The 18,543-nt window shown below is 46.6% G+C and overlaps 1 protein-coding gene across 1 annotated transcript; it reads right to left on the bottom strand.

The window, feature by feature from the left end:
* Positions 1–318: 318 nt before the first annotated feature.
* On the bottom strand, positions 319–17,980 carry ACTA2 (actin alpha 2, smooth muscle). The gene is made up of 9 exons (XM_036265293.1): positions 17,945–17,980; positions 13,183–13,337; positions 11,715–11,843; positions 8,851–8,961; positions 6,742–6,826; positions 6,246–6,407; positions 4,649–4,840; positions 3,074–3,255; positions 319–602 (listed from the first exon to the last, which is right to left on the bottom strand). The coding sequence occupies exons 2-9, from the start codon at positions 13,309–13,311 to the stop codon at positions 459–461; spliced, it is 1,134 nt and encodes a 377-aa protein (XP_036121186.1). The 5' UTR covers positions 13,312–13,337; positions 17,945–17,980; the 3' UTR covers positions 319–458.
* Positions 17,981–18,543: the final 563 nt, after the last annotated feature.

Here is an 18,543-nt window from a genome sequence, read left to right as displayed (position 1 = left end):
TACGAGAGCAAAGTAATATAATGACTCAACTGTTGTGAAGTCAGTGTGGATTGTCCTGTTGATACACTTTAATCTATGTTTATATTTATCTCCTGTGGATTTTCAAATTCTTTTCACCAACAGCATTTAGTTGGAACTTTTCCTTCTTAATGTGATTGAACCCTTTCCTGGAAAATGCTCACATCCTAGTCATGTACTCGGCTGCACCACTAGAGGGAGCCACTCTGTAACCGGTGAAGTCAACCTAACAGACATGACACTGGATGCTAATTACAGGACAGCTGGGTGCTAATCAGAGGCCAAGGCTACCGGTTACACGTAACATATTTCAGATTTATTAAAAAACACCTAGGCAACAAGTCAGAGCTTTGGCAAGGAATGATATGGAGAAGAACTGCAGGCATTCTTCCACAAAACATTCACAGTTGTGTGCTGGGAACAGAGAGCAGGGGGGGATTTTAGAAGCATTTGCGGTGGACAATAGATGGGCCAGCTTCATCGTACTCCTGTTTGCTGATCCACATCTGCTGGAAGGTGGACAGAGAGGCCAGGATGGAGCCGCCAATCCACACAGAGTATTTGCGCTCCGGAGGGGCAATGATCTGTTGGTCAGATGAGAAAGAAGGACCGTTAGTGCACGAGGGCAGGGCCTGTGCTTCTACCAGGGTCCAGATATGATGGGTCTGGCTGAGGCTTCATGGACATCGGGGACGGTCTGGGCTGCGAGATGCCTCACCTTAACCCTAACCCACGGGGGTGTGAACAGCTTCTGGATTTAGAGTTCCTCAGTGAGCACATTCGCTTTTCTGGCTTCCTTTACCCAGTCTACTCCAAAGCATCTGTGACCCCCTTCCACCTTCAGTCTACTGTTGGGCAAATGGAAAGTGGGCCCCAAATTCTGCGAGGTCTCCATGTAAGAGCCCTGATGTCTTTGATTTCCATACATTGAGCCTCAGAACGCGGCACAACATACTTCCTATAAAAACAACCAGCAGTGTCTTCAAAGAGAAGCTGGGATTGCGCCAGAGCTTATTATACAAGTTTGTTTGTTTTCCCACCTGACTGAGATGCACCGGTCAACAGTGCGGGGCTCAGGGCCCCCTGCTGGGACGACCATTCTCTGGCTGGGCCCTGTGCACAGGCCTGGCGTGCAAGAACATGCTCATATTTTTCATATAATTGAAGGTTTAGGCTCAGAAAGCAGCGAATCAGGTTAGGGATCTTGTCTACCTGCAGCAAACCCCAAAATGGCCACAGTTGAGCAATTTCGATTTTCACTCCAGACTTAGATATTTGGGTAGAAATGAATATGGACATTTTGGCCAAACAGACAAGGTATTTCTGAAACCAGGGTAAAAAGGTTTAATTTCTGTTTATCTCCCAAGCTCTGGTTGAACATTTATGTTTAATACGAGTAGTTAGTATTTACGGAGCACTTACTATGCTTAGCCGGGCACTATGCTAAGTATTTGTTCTAATGTCTCATTTAATTTTATTTATTTATTTTTAATTTATTTTAGACAGGGGGGAGAGAGAGAGAGAGAGAAACATTGATGTGAGAAGTATCGCTTGGTGGCCTCTTGCATGCATCCTAACCAGGGATTGAATCTGCAACCTGGATATGTGCCCTGACCAGAAATCGAACCCACCACCTTTCGGTATATGGAACCAAGCTCCAGCCAACTGAGCCACACCGGCCAGGGCTCACTTACTTTTCCTAACTACTTCTTAGAGTAAATATTAAGTCACCCTCAGAGAGTGAAAGAGGTCTAAGTATCTGGCCTCACTCACCGGTCAGACCCTGTGTTCAAACCCCGACCTCTCCCAGGTGTTTTTGGTTTGGTTTGGTTATGTTTTAGAAGAAACGTTTTCACTTGGGATCACTTCAGGTTTACAGAAAAGCTGTAAAGCTAGTGCACAGATTCCTGTACACCCCTCACCCAGTTTCAGTTTCCCCTCACGTCATGACTGTGCGGTCCTTGGTTCTCACAGGTTTCTCCTACCACAGTGGGGCCCAAAGTTCTACATTCATTTCTGTTCAAGAAGCCCAGTTTGCAGAACTAGGAACTACTCGACTCGACGACAGCCTCTCCGCAATACCCCAGCGGAGGCTGGCGTTGTCTGTGGGCCTGCAGCTGGTTTCACCGGATTCCCTTGAGGGGGTGGGGGTAAGAGCAGATCGGAGCGGCACCCCAGAAACACCAGTCCCTTCTCTCGCCTGCAGCCTTGTAGAGCCGACAGGCTAGCACTCTTATGTGAACTGCACACCCTTTCCAAACAAGAAGAGGAGTGCAGAGAAAAGAACTCATTCGAGTGCTTTTCATGTGTGTGACCTGCCCTGGACTACCCCTGCTCTGGCGCTGGGGGAAGGGGCCAGAGGGTCCCAGCATGGCCTTCTGGTTTCAGATGACAGCTTTTGAGAAGTCACTAGTCCATGCATGATGGCCTCCACACAGTGATCTCTGTTTAATCTCGGAGTTCCTTTGACAGGGACTCAAACCTGGCACAATACAGGGGTCCTGGGGGCTCGGGGACTGAGCTTCGTCATCCTGGAGTCATTCTGCACTTCTGAGCTCCTATATCAAAGGTGTGGCAGGCGGAGAGCTAAAGGTCCGCTTTCGTGCCCGGCCTCTGAGATGTGATCACATTTGGCAGTGGAAGAAGGGAGTCGGCTATTGCGTGTACGCGCTTTAAACCTCTTCAGAAGTATGTCTGGCTCCTCTGTCATTCTTGAAATGCTCTGCACATGGGCTGCACTACTTTGTGATGAGGAAACACAACACCGTCTGTTTTAAAGAGGGATGGGCACAGGGCAGCTCTGATGATCGCTGTTGCAGCTGCCACAGTAGCTGACAGGCAAGGATAATTACACATTAAATGTTGCACAAGGTAACTCAACTTCTCTGATGAACTGGTTGACTTATATCCTATCTGGTATGAAACCTGTGGACTCGGACCCACTGTGAGCCCTATACCCCGTGGACCCACGTGGCCAAGGCGGGGCCTCCACAGAGCCCTGCACGTCTGGTGAGAGGTGGGCACCAGCAGGACCAGGCCTGTCCCTGAGCTGTACCTTGATCTTCATGGTGCTGGGCGCCAGGGCCGTGATCTCCTTCTGCATGCGGTCAGCAATGCCGGGGTACATGGTGGTGCCCCCGGACAGGACGTTGTTGGCATAGAGGTCCTTCCTGATGTCAATGTCACACTTCATGATGCTGTTGTAGGTGGTTTCGTGGATGCCAGCCGACTCCATCCCTGGAAAAGAGACACGGGCATGGTCCTGGGTTGGTGGGTAGACCCGCTCAGACATGGACGATCTACGTGGACGATCTCACACTGACTGCAGCTAAGCAGACGTCATAACCGCGGAGGCTCCCATCAGAGACCAAAGGCCCCTGCACTGCTCCGTGGCCTCCCACCTCTTGTCTAGTGCGGAGGCCCAGTGGTGGCACCTCTGGGAGGATAGGGGGCTGCAACATCATGCCGCCGGTTTTAATAGACTCACTACTACGTGTGGCTTGAATCGGGGGCAAAGCCCTGAGACCCCTGTAGGAGGTTCCCACAGAGCCAGCGTTGCAGCCATTGCCCAGGCCCTCTCCCTGCCCCCGGCTGCTGCCTCAAAGCGACATGATGTTGAACCATCATAAAAGCGCTTCTTCATTCGATTTGGACAAAGACTCATTTTTCTTCCATGTTTATAATATTTCTTTATCCGAATGTTTTGTTAATTTCTGATGTGGATCTTTTTGAGAGGGAGTGAGGGAGAGAGAGAAACATTGATGTGAGCGGGACACACTGACTGGCTGCCTCTGCACGACCCCGACCAAGGCCGGGACCGAACCGCAACCAAGGTACGTGCCTTTGACCGGAATCGGACCCGCGACTCTTTGGTCCTCAGGCCCACGCTCCAACCGCTGAGCCAAACCGGCCAGGGCTGATGTGGGTCTTTTGAAAAGAACCTCTTTTTTGCAGTGTGGTGATGAATAATACTAAAAATAGTAAGAGTAATAATAATAACACCTAACTATTCATTGCTGCCAATATCTGATAATCATTGCGTGCTTATTTTGGCCATCCCCTGGGTTAAGTGATCCACACATATAATTCTCACAGCCACTCTGTGACATAGACACTGTTACAATCTTCTTTTTATACATGAGGGCATGGGGCTTGGGGAAGTTAAGTGACTTTCCCAAGAATATGAAAGTAGAACTAACGCAGGCTCAAACCTCCCAGAGCCTGCCCTCTGTAAACAGCTATGCTGACCTTTCCCCCAAGGTCAGTGCTACTGTAGGAAGGGGCTGTTCCATTTTTCTGTCCCCTTCCCACCCCCAGACTCTCAGCATTCAGCACTCCCTCCATCCACCCAGTGGCTCCACTGTGTCCTAAGCATGAATATTTGGCTTTCGACCTAAACCACACGCCGAGAATGCTTCTGGCTTAACTACAACAGGCTGTTTTCTTGGAAAGACTACTCCCTTCCTGGCCTTCTTAAGTCTTCTCACTTGAAAAATGGGGCACCCTCTGCCTTGCCCTGGTGTAGAAATGGGTTTGGTCTTACGGCCCCATCACATATCCCCACGTGTGACCAAAGGCTGGTGGGGGAGGGGCGGCTGGGTGATGGCCCCTTCCCAGGACTCTTGCCTACCGATGAAGGAAGGCTGGAACAGGGTCTCCGGGCAGCGGAAGCGCTCATTCCCAATGGTGATCACTTGCCCATCCGGCAGCTCGTAGCTCTTTTCCAGGGAGGAGGAGGACGCAGCAGTGGCCATCTCGTTTTCAAAGTCCAGAGCTACATAGCACAGTTTCTCCTTGATGTCTCGGACGATCTCACGCTCAGCTGTTGAGATACAAGCATTAGGGTTTGCACAGGTGGTAAAAATCCACCTGTCCTACCTCAGTCCCTCCCGCAACACTGGATATTCTGGGACCACAAATCCTTGATGTAATCAAATTGCGGGTCCGCTAGAACCACTTCTGTTCTGAGCAGAGTCCGCACACACGGTGCACCCTAGTAAATGCTGTCTGCAAACGCAGGACGCGCGTGACACGGGCTAGCAAAGGCCCAGAGCAGGGGGTCCTTTTGTGTGTTGTGTTTTTGCAGGATTAACTGATCACTCTCTGTTATCATCTTTTTTTATAACAGTTAGTTACACTGGATTTTTCAGTTGACCTGGAAGTCTTATGCTAATGCAGCCCCTTTGGGCCCCTCCCAAGCTCTGGAGAGCCGTGTCACCTGGTCCAGGAAGATTCCAGTTCAAACCCTGGGCATATTCATTGCCTTCTAGAGAGAGGCGGGCCCTGGCTCAGGTCCAGTCCTGTCCGGAAGTCTCCGGGTATGGAATATGGGTAGGCAGGTCCCTTTCAGCCTCCTGCATTCTGCCACTGATTCCATCTGGGCCCCTGGGGACCTTTTGGAGGTATCGTGGGGGGTGTTTGTTGAGCACAGAGTCAGAAACAAAATTATTTAACTCCCTACTCCTACAGGAGACTTTAACATCGTCAGGGCTCAGACTTGGAGTCTAGTATAAACCATAGACATACCCAGAAACCTAAACATGTAGACACTAGCAAACGGGCAAGGGGAGGGCAGGCAGCTAGGGCTGAGGGCACCGAGGACGTCCCATCTCCATAACATCTGCCTCTGCCTCTCGTGGGTGGAGACCAGGTGGCACCAGTTCCAAGTTCAAAGACACGTGTATCACTGCCTGCCGGGTTGGTCTTAGTGCTGGCTACTAGCTATCGCATGCTCACTCTGTGCTGGGTATTTCCAGTGCATTATCTGATTTAACACTCACAACCATCATGTGAGAGATGGTCCATGATCATCCCTATTTTACAGATGAAGAGACTATGGCCAGAAAGGTTGGGAAACTTGTTTAAGATCACACAGCAAGTGGGTGGCAGAATCGGTCCCCAAGCCCTGTCTAGATGTCTCCAAAGATTGCCCATCACCACAGCCTACCGTCTTCAGCCTCTGCACTCGCTCTTCTATTTGCGAATGGAGGGGATTAAAAAGTGTTCAGAAAATACAGCTCTGGCTAGCTGATCATACTAGATGGTTCTTACTGTTCTACTCAAGGAAACAGTGTAACTATTTTGCAATGTCATCTAGTTTAAAAAAAAAAAAAAAGCCATCTGCAACACTGCCTCCCATTGTTTCCCTGGCTAGTCACTGCGGTCCTGTGAATTCCTAGGAAGAACACAGGCCCCCGACCCTCTTCCGGTCATTGCCGCGGCCTCACCTGTAGTCACGAAGGAATAGCCACGCTCCGTCAGGATCTTCATGAGGTAGTCGGTGAGATCGCGGCCAGCCAGGTCCAGGCGCATGATGGCGTGGGGCAGGGCGTAGCCCTCGTAGATGGGCACGTTGTGGGTGACGCCATCTCCCGAGTCCAGCACAATGCCTGGGGACAAGTGGGCACAGTAAAAGTCACCATGGCCGCTGGTCACTTGCTGGTCTAAAAGGGGGGATTTCTAAGCTTCTTTTTTGAAAAGAAAGCATTTGGTAGGATAGGAGAAGGGGACAGGGCTTGGGGAAAAGAAAAAGTAGGAAGACAGAATCAATAGAAGTCCTGTTCAAGGGCTCATCTTTAAAGGTGATGAAAGAACTGTTAGGGCTGGAATTAGCCCTGTCAAGTCTCAGTAACCCTCGGTCATCACAACACATGAATTTATAACCATCAACTCCTATAACTGATGGTGTACCCAGTGAAGGCTCCCATTCCTCCCGGCACCTACCAGTTGTACGTCCAGAGGCGTAGAGGGACAGCACCGCCTGGATGGCCACGTACATGGCTGGGACATTGAACGTCTCAAACATAATCTGCAAAGCAACCCAAAGAGCTAAGTTAGTGACGCTGCCGGTCTTACCAAGAATGTTCAAGCCCTGGCTGGTATGCTCAGTGGTTGGAGCATCATCCCATGCACCAAAAGTTTGCAGGTTCGATTCTCGGTCAGGGCACATACCCAGGTTGTGGGGTCAATCCCCAGACAGGGCACATGTGTGAGGCAACCAATGGATGTTTCTTTCTCTCTCCCTCTTCCTTCCTCTCTCTAGAATTAATCAAAAACATGGTCTCAGGTGAGAATTAAAAAGAAAAAGATGTTCAAGAAAGTGTCTTCTTGCTGATAAATGCCAATCTTGACTTCTCTGACATAAGAAAAGAGACGTTTTAACCCGAAGCTCAGATTGGTTGTGATTAGCCTAGTTCTGTGGTTTGTCTGCGGTTCCATGTAGTCGGTTTGATTTTTTTTCATGTAGTTGCTGGGTCATCGCCAGCCCTAGATTCTGAGGTTCTCTGGCTGTGGTGTAAGAAGCCCTGCTTCTTGGAAGATGGGAACTGCCTGCTGGTAATCAAAGACCACATATGAAGGCAGCACCCAGCTCACACAGCCCAGGGGCAAGATCAGAACCAGAGCCCCTCTCGGTCTGTGTGGCAAGTTCGTGCACACTGAGATGCCCACCGACCTCCGTTTCTCCATCTGCAGGCCCTCCCAGCTCTGACTGTTCACTAGAATGTCTGACATCATTGCCAGGGAGCCATAATCTCGACTGTTTTTCTGTCTTGACACCACTGAGGAACAGTAATGCCCATCGTAAAGAACATCTCTTGCTCCACGGAGCGATTCCCGGCACACAGATGCTTCCCTGCAGAGAGTAACTGCTAGTGTGTTGGGGTTGCACCTGGAACTCCTCCCAGGAAAAGGCCTTGCAGTCTTTACATTTATTGTTCTTCAAGCCCAAAAGATTAAGGGTCAATTCCAGGCTCTGCCACCTCCAGCGGTTTGACTTTGGGACATTCACCTACTGTATTTGAGCCTAGATGCCTTCCTTTACATAATTAGGGTGATAATAGGCCCTGTTTCACACATTGCTAAGATTTAAAAAAGATAAGGTTCAGCAGTTAGAACACCAGCCCGCAGACCAGAGAGTCCCAGGTTCGGTTCCCGCTTAGGGCACGTACCTCGGTTGTAGTACGTCCCCGGCCCCGGTTGGGGTCATGTGGGTGGTAACCACTCGATGTGTCTCTCTCACATCGATGTTTCTCTCTCTGTCTTCCTCCCTCTTTCCCTCCCGCTCTATCTGAAAATAAATGCAAAAAAAAAAAAAAAAAATGTCCTCGGGTAAGGATAAAAAAAGAAATAAAAAGATGATGCTTGTAAAATGCCTAGCTCAGTGCTGAACCACGGTGAGCATGAAGTTGATATTAGAGGCTTTGATTACATAGCTCATCCAAACTGGGACCCTTGTCTGGCTGGTGGAATGGCTGGCTTCCTGCTGCGAGGTCCTCGAGCTTCAGTGACAATAACGACAATAATAACTATTACTCATTGAATGTGTATTATACCAAACACGAAGGTGCACATTGAACATTTTCCTCATTAATCTTCACATCAAGCATTTAAAAAATCATGGTACTAACATTCCCAAGTTTTAAACTTGGGAAGCAGGCTCTGGGAAATTCAGAGGACGGTTGAAAGGCACCTGGCTAATAAGTGACAGATCCAGTCACTGAGGCCTGTCTGACTCCAGAACCAAATTCTCCGCTGGACATTGGCGTGCACTTTGAAATGACTTCGCCTTAGAAGTTTTTCACCTAAACGTGTCACTTTTTCAATGAAATCTTTTAAATGTCCTATTGTTCTTGGAGGTCAAAGGCAGTAGCCCCTGCAGGAAGAATGGGGTACCATTAGGAGGTCCCTGTCCTTCGGAATCCCCGAGTTCCTGGAGGGTGCCAGTCTGTGAGGGGACTGCTGGCCGGGCCAGCTCTCTGCTGTTCTGTCCAAGCCCCTTCCAAACGGACTTTCCCCAAACCCGAAGTGCTGGGTCCCGGAGTGGGTATTTACCTGGGTCATTTTCTCCCTGTTGGCCTTGGGGTTCAGGGGGGCCTCGGTGAGCAGGGTTGGGTGCTCTTCAGGGGCGACACGGAGCTCGTTGTAGAAAGAGTGGTGCCAAATCTAGGGGTGACAAAGGAGAAGCACAATGGTGTGATGTTGTGGGGGCACTGCAGACCCCGAAAGGGACCAGAATGAGCCACACCAGACAAGGACCAAATAAAATGGGACAAGTACTTATTATGTGTCCACATTTGTACCAATGCAGGCTGAAGCTCCAATCCTGAGAAAGTTACCCACGGATTTATGGCCACTAGATGAATATACAAAAACCCGAACCCAGGTCTGTGAGGCAGGATGGCGCAGTGGTTAAGGCCACAGGCTTTGGAGTCAAATCTGAGTTTAAATCCCAGCTCAACCCCTTCGTGGTTGTGTGAGCTTAGGAAAGTGTTAACCCCTTCAGCTCCAGTCTCACCGCAGCGAATATGACAATTATTAGTGTGTCTTTGTGAGACTCAAGGAAACCCTAGAGTTACTGGTTAGCCCAGTGCAAAAGTTCTTCTTCTTCTTTTCACCCCTTACTTCTATTTTAGTTTCACGTTCATGGGGAAATAACTATGCTTATTTAAGTAGAAGGACAAATGAATGAAAATATGAATGGATGGATGACGTTGACCTGAAGACCTAGTGGGCATTTTTAATTCTTTAGGAAAATGCCCTGCAGGGTATATATTAAGAGAAGGCAGGTGCCCTGTTTCCAGTCTCCATCCCACCACCACCTGGTTTGCTCTGCAGGCCGGAGAAGTCTGCCCCACTGGCATACGCCGGGCCGTCCATTTACGGGCCCGCGTTTGGCCTTCAGGTGTCTTCAAAGTCAGTGCCTATTGTGTGAATGTACTTTGAACATAAACGTGTTTCACTTCCTCTTTAATCCCTGAATGCCACAAAGAACAAATCATTGTACAAAGGGCTAAGCTGATTAGTTTTAAATGCATGGAACTTCTCCACTGACATCAGGAATATTCGATGTAGCCAGAATTAAAACAAGAACTGCTGGCGAAAGACTCTCGATTAACAAAAGCAAGGACAACTTTATACACTCTTCATTTGCTCCGGTGTCTTTGGTTTTGAATTCGTGGTTTCTGGAAAGGAAATGAGACTTCTGCAAGTTTTTTTTTGTTTTTTTTGTTTTTTTTTTTATGGAGTAAAAGAATGAGTTTGCTCATGAAATACTTCCAGTCATATTACATACTGTGGTTATCTGAAACATCATTTAAAAACATCCTCTCTCTCTCTCTAAAAGACACTTTGAATTTAAATTTTAGAAAAGATGAAATGCTTTATTTGTTCTAAAGAACCTTCTTCAGGGGCATACATTCTGAGATGCTGGCAGCTCCATGGAGAAAAACCTAAAGAATATTTTCGAACTGCTATTAATATCCTTTCCTCAGTACAAATCATGGTATTAACCACATCCAGAATCTTAGACCAAGCAAACCCAATGAAACGCAATTTTTGTAGAGAAGCCGAGGTTCCAGCATTATTACTGATAATTCTAGCACCTCAATTTTTTTAAACCGATAAGCGCATGTTTGTGTGCAATTGTGTGTGTGTGCGTGGGGCTGATAAATAAAAGTCCAGGTGTTGTGGTTCTAATATATTTTGCTGCATTAAAAAAAATTATGTCACTAACCCATGGACACTGACATCAATGCGGTGAAGGTGGGAGGGAAGGGGTCCGGGAGTGGGGAGGGGGTGTCAATGGGGGTAAAAAAAAAAAAAGGGAAGAACATCTGTGATACCTTCAACAATAAAGATATATCCAAAAAAAAATTTTTATGTCACTTTCTCATTATTCCTTCTACTTTTTCTCTAATTGCTTGTGTTTCTATGACGTCTAGGATTTAACTTGTCTCCTCATAAGCTGGGCCTGGGAGATAAAATCTTCACTTAAATGCAACACAGAGAGATACTGTTTAAAATATTTATTGCAAAACTTTGTCAGCTGTGGCTTCAACATGTTGAGGGACATTCAGGAATGTACCAAATCCTCAATGTCACAGCCCTCTTTTCTGCAATGAAACTAAAGAATTTTTTTTTCTTAATACTCAGGTGAGTTCATGAAAAGCTTTCAAGAATGGGTGGGGTGAGGCTACAGCAGCTCTGCAACTGCCCTTTCGCTGAGTTGCACGGAGAGGCAGAGCCATGTAGCCTGTGATGAGAGAAGGGCATCCGCCTGGATGCTGCTCAGACCTTGCGGGTCCTGGGAGGTAACCCACTGCCCTGAGCAATAACTGTTTATTCCCATTGCTGGCAAAGGATGACTGTTCTCACCTATAGAACTGCCTTCTTCTGCTCAGTTTATAATCCCTGTTGGGCAAGGAATTTTTAAAAAAGAAATACTCCAGGATGTATTTTCTCAGGTAGTGGTAATCTAGAAGAAGCATCAACCAGTTGAGACTACATGGAGGGACCTGGAAAGTATCATCCTAAGTGAAACAAGCCAAACAGAGAAAGACAAATTTCATATGATCTCACTGATTTGTGGAATATAATGAACATAACAGTTTGAGGACAATCCCCTAAGGAGTGGGGAGGTGAGAGAGGGATGAACCACAGAACTTATATGCATGTATGCATGAACAGTGGACATGGACAACAATCTGGGGAAGGGGCAGGGAGGGAAGGGGGAGGGGGGAATCAGTGGGGGAAAAAAGGAGAATCATTTGTAACAAAAATTAATCAATAAAAAAAAAAATACAAAAAAAAAAAAAAAAAAAAAGAGGACACTTGGGCCGATTGTAGCAGGTGTTTTGAACCAGGGCCCACAGGCGTTATGCAGCCCGAGGCCTCAGCCCGCAGCACAGTGCCAGTACCTTCTCCATGTCGTCCCAGTTGGTGATGATGCCGTGTTCTATAGGGTACTTCAAGGTCAGGATGCCTCTTTTGCTCTGTGCTTCGTCACCCACGTAGCTGTCTTTTTGTCCCATTCCCACCATCACTCCCTAAAAAGAGACAACAAATTCCCAGTCAGCCTCTGCTACTTATGAATTGATGACAGGCCAATGCCAAAGGGTGAAATTACTGCAGAACAACAATATGCTGGGTCTTATGACCACGATGTTCTTAAGCAACATCCCTCAGTCGGTCAGAAATGGATCCGAATCGGCCTCCAGATGGCAGAGGACCCTGTGGGTAATGCCACTTTACATGTGCCGTGGCTTCTGTGTTTCGCTCTGTTGGGGCAGAGGTTGTGTTTGTCTGGGTTGTCACTATGACAAATTGCCTGGCACATATTTGTCATGCAATATATTGAATGAATGAATGTATAAAGTTTTACATAAAAGTTCAATGGCATCTTGCTTCTCATCAACTGTACTTTTAAAGCTGTTGTCTACTCAAGAGTATATAAATATTATTTTCTAATCTTTATGAGCAAAAGCATTATGTCTACAAATGACCATTCAGTGCTTGATTTCTGATGGATAAACCCATACCAATTAACATTAGGACATTTGTCAGATTTTTTTTTTTAATCAGTAAGGTGATGTTTAAAAAAAGAAAAGAAAGAATCCTCATTACTGGAATTTTAAATTGCACAAGAGTGACTGCTTTCGAGTTGTGTAACAGTCAGCTACTCTGGATCTATAAATAGTGGTTGTGTGATACATCTTCACTACACAAAGTTCCATAAAGAGACAGTTCACTCATTGAGAGAGGCTTCTGTTATCTGTTCTTGAGAATGTACACCAAGCGAAGAGCCATAAATATCAGTGTGCAAAGTATATTTCTGATGTGAAGGAGAATTTCTGAGATGAAACTCTCAGTTTTTACCATGTGGCTGCCACCAACATTTTGTTTATACATATTATGTAAAAAAATTACCACGCGGCTGTCCAGATGTATCTTGTTGACAGCTAACAACATGTAAAATTACAGTTGGTAACAAAGCTTACTTTCATCTAACATCAAGCTCTTTGAGAATGAATGACCTGGGCTTTTAGTGTGGTTTCTCTCTAAAGAACAGGTATGACATGCATCAGGGAACTCAGAAGTATCCCTGATATTGATGATGATGATGATAATGGCAATAATTATATTTACAAAAAAGAATTTATGAAAAAGGGGCAGACATATCTGGTAGAAACCCCCCAGATAATCTATTTTGCATATGAAATTGGCACTTATTCCTTGACATTAATCATCAGGGGTATATTTTTAGCAAGGTTACATAATTTGGGGGCGGCAATCAACAGACAATCTGTGGACACCATTGACACTCAGACATAGAGGGACCTAATCTGTAGCCCTGTTTCTCTCTGTTCCAAACAGGATCGTGCTCACCTGATGTCTGGGACGCCCCACAATGGATGGGAAAACAGCCCTGGGAGCATCATCCCCAGCAAAGCCGGCCTTACAGAGCCCAGAGCCATTGTCACACACCAGGGCAGTGCTGTCCTCTTCTTCACACATCTTGGCTGGGGCTGGGTCACAAGGTCCTGCAGGGAACAGGGAGGAAGCGGCTCCAGCTGTAATCCAGCAGTTGTCACCCTTCCCTGACCACTCCCAGCTTCCAGGCTGGGTTTGCAGGCCCCCTCTGGGCTCCTGGAGCACTCACCGCTGAGCCTTATTTAACACTGAGTCCATCTCAAAGTCCTTTTTTTTTTTTATATACTCACCCGAGGACATTTTTCCATTTTTTTGTTCAGATAGAGTGGGAGGAAGAGAGAGAGAGAGAGAAACACCAACGTGAAAGGGACACATCGAGTGACTGCCACCCACACGACCAACCAGGGCCGGGGACAAACTGCAACTGAGGTACACACCCTTAGCGGGAACCAAACCTGAGTCTCTCTGGACCACAGGCCGATGCTCTAACCGCTGAGCCAAACTGACAAGGGCCATCTCAAGGTCCTTTAATTAGAGGGCTAGCTTCCTATAAATCAAAACTCTGAATTTCCTGTTCATACAACTGGCTTCCCGCACAGAGGCTGGCATGTGTCCTGGGCTCATAAGCACATTAAACACGGACTGAACGAGCAGATGAATGGACAGCTATAGAGCCCAGATGGAAATATCAGACTATGAGGCCAAATCTTCAGAGGGACAAGTCACTCGTCATATGTTAAAGAAGTATTTGACATTTACTGTCAGTATCCACCCAAATTCACATTTTTTTTACATATAACTTTAAAATTCTTTAAATAATGTAGATTTTAAGGGACGAGCAGCACATAAAAATTTGGAAATGTTGAAAGGTTGAAATGTTTAATGTAAAATGTTTAAAAGGAAAATCTATCGAATCCTGAGGACCTTTATTTTATCTTTAGAAAAACATTAGACCAATCACCCTGGCTGGTTTGGCTCAGCGGTTAGTCACAGTCCGTGGACCAAAGAGTCATGGTTTGATTCTGGTCAAGGGCACATACCTGGATTGGTACCTCAGATGTGATTCGATCCCCAGTTTTGCAAGAGGCAACCAATCAATGTGTCTCTTTATCAATGTTTCGCTCTCTCGTTCCCTCCCTGCCTCCCACTTTATCTGAAAATCAATGGGAAAATATTCTCAGGTGAGGATTAAAAACAAAAATTAGACCAATGAAAGCATTCTAATAAGAGGTCCGCAGTTATTCTCCATTAAGAAAAATCCAACAAATGAGGGAGAATCCAATACATTACACATTATGCAGTAGAGCACTTTGCTGCCATTAAGAAAGATAAGCAAAAGGACAAGCTACAGGTATATTCTTATGTAGGAGCAATAGGTTAGAGGAAGTACCATTGATGCTCCCATTGAAGAGTATTTTTATACTTTATAGAAAGATTAATCATATTTACCAAGATGCTGATGGGGGTTATTTTGAAGTAGTAGGTTTTGTAGGTGTTTTTAATCATCTTCCCTGTGGTCTATAACATTTTCTAAATTTAACATGTATTCTTTAAGTAATAAAAATATCTTACTCTTAAGCCCGGATCCTATGATGAACTTGGAAAGGCGGAAGCCAAGGTAACAACAATTTGCAGACATAGGAAATTGAAGGCCTATTAGAGAATATTTTCATCCAGTGCCCTTATTTTTATAAATGAGAAAACCAGGGCAGTGATTTGCTCAAGGGCACATAAGACCTTAGAGGCAGAGTTGAATCAGGGCTACCCCTTGGCTTTCCATCCCAACTCCCTTCCACTTTCTCCACACAGAATTAGGTGGAAACGTCCTGTAGAGAAAGGAACACCCAGCACTCTCTGCCTGACTTTGGGATCCTAGGATTCAAGTTGAGGAAGATTCTTCTAAGTTGGTGAACTCGTTGTACGCCCAGACCTAGATATGAAAGGCAACTCTTGTAAGGAAATTTCTGGGAGGTAAGGAAAGACTAAGCTATGACGACTGGAGTTCCGCCAGGCCGTTCCCACAAAATCAGTGCTGCCTCTTTCCAAAGGCCTAGAAGTTCCACAGCAGGGTCTCAAGTCACATGCCCCTTTGCAAAGAACATGAACCTCAGTCGAGGCATTGCATATTAAAATGCAGGGCATGCACTATTCGTCTCCAACTGACACGCAAGGAAACCAAGAGCCAAGGAATTGAAGTGACTTGTCCAAGATCCTCAAACTGGTCGGGTTAGACTGCAGAGCGCAGTGCAGACTAATGCCTGGGTTGGGGTCCCAGTTTCTCCACCTAGAAGCTGTGCGGCCTAGTAAATTATTCAACATCTTGAAATAACAGTTTCTTTTATTTATTTATTTATTTATTTATTTATTTATTTATTTATTTAGCTTTATTGATGTTATAGAGAGAGAGGAAGGGAGAGAGAGATAGAAACGTCAATGAGAGAGAACATCGATTGACTGCTTCCTGCACTCCCCCCCCTTACTGGGGATCAGGCCCACAACCTGGGCATGTGCCCTGACCGGGAATGGAACCAGTGACCTCTTGGTGCCTGGGTCGATGCTCAACCACTGAGCCAGACAGGCCGAGCAACAGTTTCCTTATCTGTAAAACAGCAGTAATGTCAGTACCTACCACACAGAGTTCTTATGGGGATTAGATTTTTTTTTAACATTACAGTCCTGGCCGGTGTGACTCAGTTGGAGCATTGTCCTGTGCACCAAAAGATGGATGTCTGGTCAGCGTACATACCCCGGTTTCGAAGTTGATCCCTGGTGGGGGGCACATACTCTAAGGCAACCGATGTAATCAATGTTTCTCTCTCACATCGATGTTTCTCTCACCCCTCCTCTCTCTAAAATCAATAAAAAAACATATCCTTGGGTGAGGATTAAAAAAAAAACACACACACATTAAAAATAATTTATGGTGTCATATACATGAAGTTTTCAATAAATATTTGTTTTTATAATTATTATAATTATTGTTATTATGTAATTATTATCATTATCTCGATCTTTTGATTGCTAGTCTCTGCTTCCTTTCCACACTCCTCTGGGCTTAGGATGGACACCCTCAACTTGTGGATTCCACTGGTAAGAATGGAACACCCTTCCCTCTCCTCTCCAGACACTGTGCGGGACATTCCTGCGACCCGGCTTCTTTCCTAGCGGATTAAGAAGCTGGAACCGAGGTGAGAAATGAATGTAAAGGAGGCAAATCAGAAAGGCAGTGAAGAGACCAAGGCATGAGGCGAGGCGCCAGAACCAGGCTCACAGGCTCTCTTTGGATGTGCTAAGCAGACTCTCCAAACCAAAAGAGCTGAAAACAGGATTAAATATGTGGAATAGCGCATTCTAAAAATGTGACGGGTGGTTCAGCATGCATACGCGTCCTTAACGAGCCTTTTGTTGGGCAGAAAGGGCTGGAGGGAGTGTTTGAATACACTGCAGAAAAAGTAGGCTGCCCCTCAGCATCAGCTCGCATGCAGGCAAAGAGGCTCAAAATTCAGTAAATGTACTTGTATTTAGCAAAAAAATGTCCCAGAAGGATTTGGTCATCTCTGGAAGAAGCACTGTCTTTGCAGAAGAAGTCTCTGTGTCTCTCTGTCCCCAGAATGGAGGGCTCAGTGGTTTCCAACTCTTATCTAACCTGCCTGAGCAAGACGGTTTGGAGCACAGCATTTCCTAATTAGGTAAAACACACGCGAAAGTCTGCTTTTGGAACTGCAGCCGGGTCAGGGGGTGCAGTTGCTCCGACCCAGTGCATCTTGTGCCAAAAATGAGTCGCTAGTGGGAGGGGAGTGGGGGGAAGGGGAGAGAATGTTGCAGTTCCCAGCTCCTCCGTCTTGAAAAGCAAACCATATTTAGTCATGAGTTACAAAATGGAAGGGAAAATCTCAGCGTGAAAACTCCCAGTTTTGAGCCGAAGCTGCCAAGCCCTGACTGACAGCGAAGTTCAGCCTGGCTGCACGTCCCCCGGCCCCAGCGGGCGGAGAGGAACGCAGACCAGCGTCCAGCAGTTGGAGGCAGAAGCAGCTGTCATCTGCTCGCTCTGCTCCCTCCCTCTTTCTTTGCAGAAAAGGATTCGGTTGGTTTCCTGCTGCACTCTGCTGCAACCGACCCAGCAACCGATCATCTTCACATCCTGACATGTAAACTCACAGACACACTCAGGAGACATACCTTTCCCACAGAAAATACTACCAGTTAGAGCCAGAGGAACCCAGAGTCAAAGACACAAATACCAAAGACCAGGCAACTAAAATCCACTTCCAGACACCTTCGCTGCACCAAAAACCCACTCCAGTGAAGACTCCCATTCCCAGTCCAAACCCCAAATACTGCTGTTTCCAGTGCCTAAAAATAAGTAAATGTGTAACATATGCAAATTATGAAAATGCAAACAGCTAGACTGCATCCCTGAAACGTGTTACAAGATCTGGGCTGTTGGGTTAGTATAAACAGATTTTACTGGTGACACAGAGACTTCATTTCATTTTCTTTCCCCTCTCCTCCCCCATACCAAGCTGCTTCTTAGCCTTCTTGTTAGTGTTAGGTAATTAGAGCTCAAAGCTACACTCATTTTCAGTAGTACAATCTTCATTCAAAACTTTCAGAGTACATGAGCCCAGCCAAATCCCTGTGGACGACGTCTGATGATACTGGGTAACATCAGAGCTGCTGGAATCTGTAAGTCAACTTCCTGGGCAGTGTCACTTACCCTGACAGTGCTGGCTGGGCTTCTGGGCTCTGGGTGATGTTCCGAGAAGCCCGGCACTGAAGGGTTATATAGCCCCTTGGCCTGCTCCCCTCCCACTTGCTTCCCAAACAAGGAACAAAGACAGACTTGAGCCAGTCGTACATGCTAACACAACCATATAGGGACCTCAGCACAAAACTCTCTAATCTGGGTGGCCAGAGGCCTGGGTCTCTTCCACTGCATTCCACGGCTCTGCTCATGAAATGGGAGGCAGCTCAGCTGCCTGTGGGAGATAAACACCCCAAGCCTTCGGAACAACTGCTGAACCTCCCAGCGGCACCGAGCTGGTGGAAGGGGCAGAGGCAGGCGCGGATTGCACCTTCCCCAGAAATTGCCAGCCTACTGTCCTGCTGGTGTTGTCTAATGAGCCGAGAACAGAAAGAAGTGGCCTTTTAAGAGCTCTCCAACAAAGGTGGCCAGCAATAAAGAAAGTATTGCTTCCATTGTTCATAAACAGATGCAGGGAGTGACGATTTTATGGTAGTCAAGGCTGTGTTTATAGACTGAGTCCGTGAGTAGTGTTTATGGAATAGGAACTGAAGTGGACACAGGGCTGATGG

Source organism: Molossus molossus, unplaced genomic scaffold (genome assembly GCF_014108415.1).
Source record: "Molossus molossus isolate mMolMol1 unplaced genomic scaffold, mMolMol1.p scaffold_m16_p_17, whole genome shotgun sequence".
Lineage (NCBI taxonomy): Eukaryota > Metazoa > Chordata > Mammalia > Chiroptera > Molossidae > Molossus > Molossus molossus.
The sequence above is the reverse complement of the archived record's forward strand: the minus strand, read 5'-3'. Positions and strand labels throughout refer to the sequence as shown.

Bases quoted from the DNA above. Each gene is read 5' to 3' on its own strand.
- ACTA2 (XM_036265293.1), bottom strand. From the start codon at position 13,311: ATGTGTGAAGAAGAGGACAGCACTGCCCTGGTGTGTGACAATGGCTCT. The intron at 6,408-6,741 runs GTAGGTGCCGGG...ACTTGTCCCCAG, and splicing joins CGCCTCTGGACGTACAACTG to GCATTGTGCTGGACTCGGGA. The intron at 3,256-4,648 runs GTAGGCAAGAGT...TCTCTTTTCCAG, and splicing joins GTTCCAGCCTTCCTTCATCG to GGATGGAGTCGGCTGGCATC.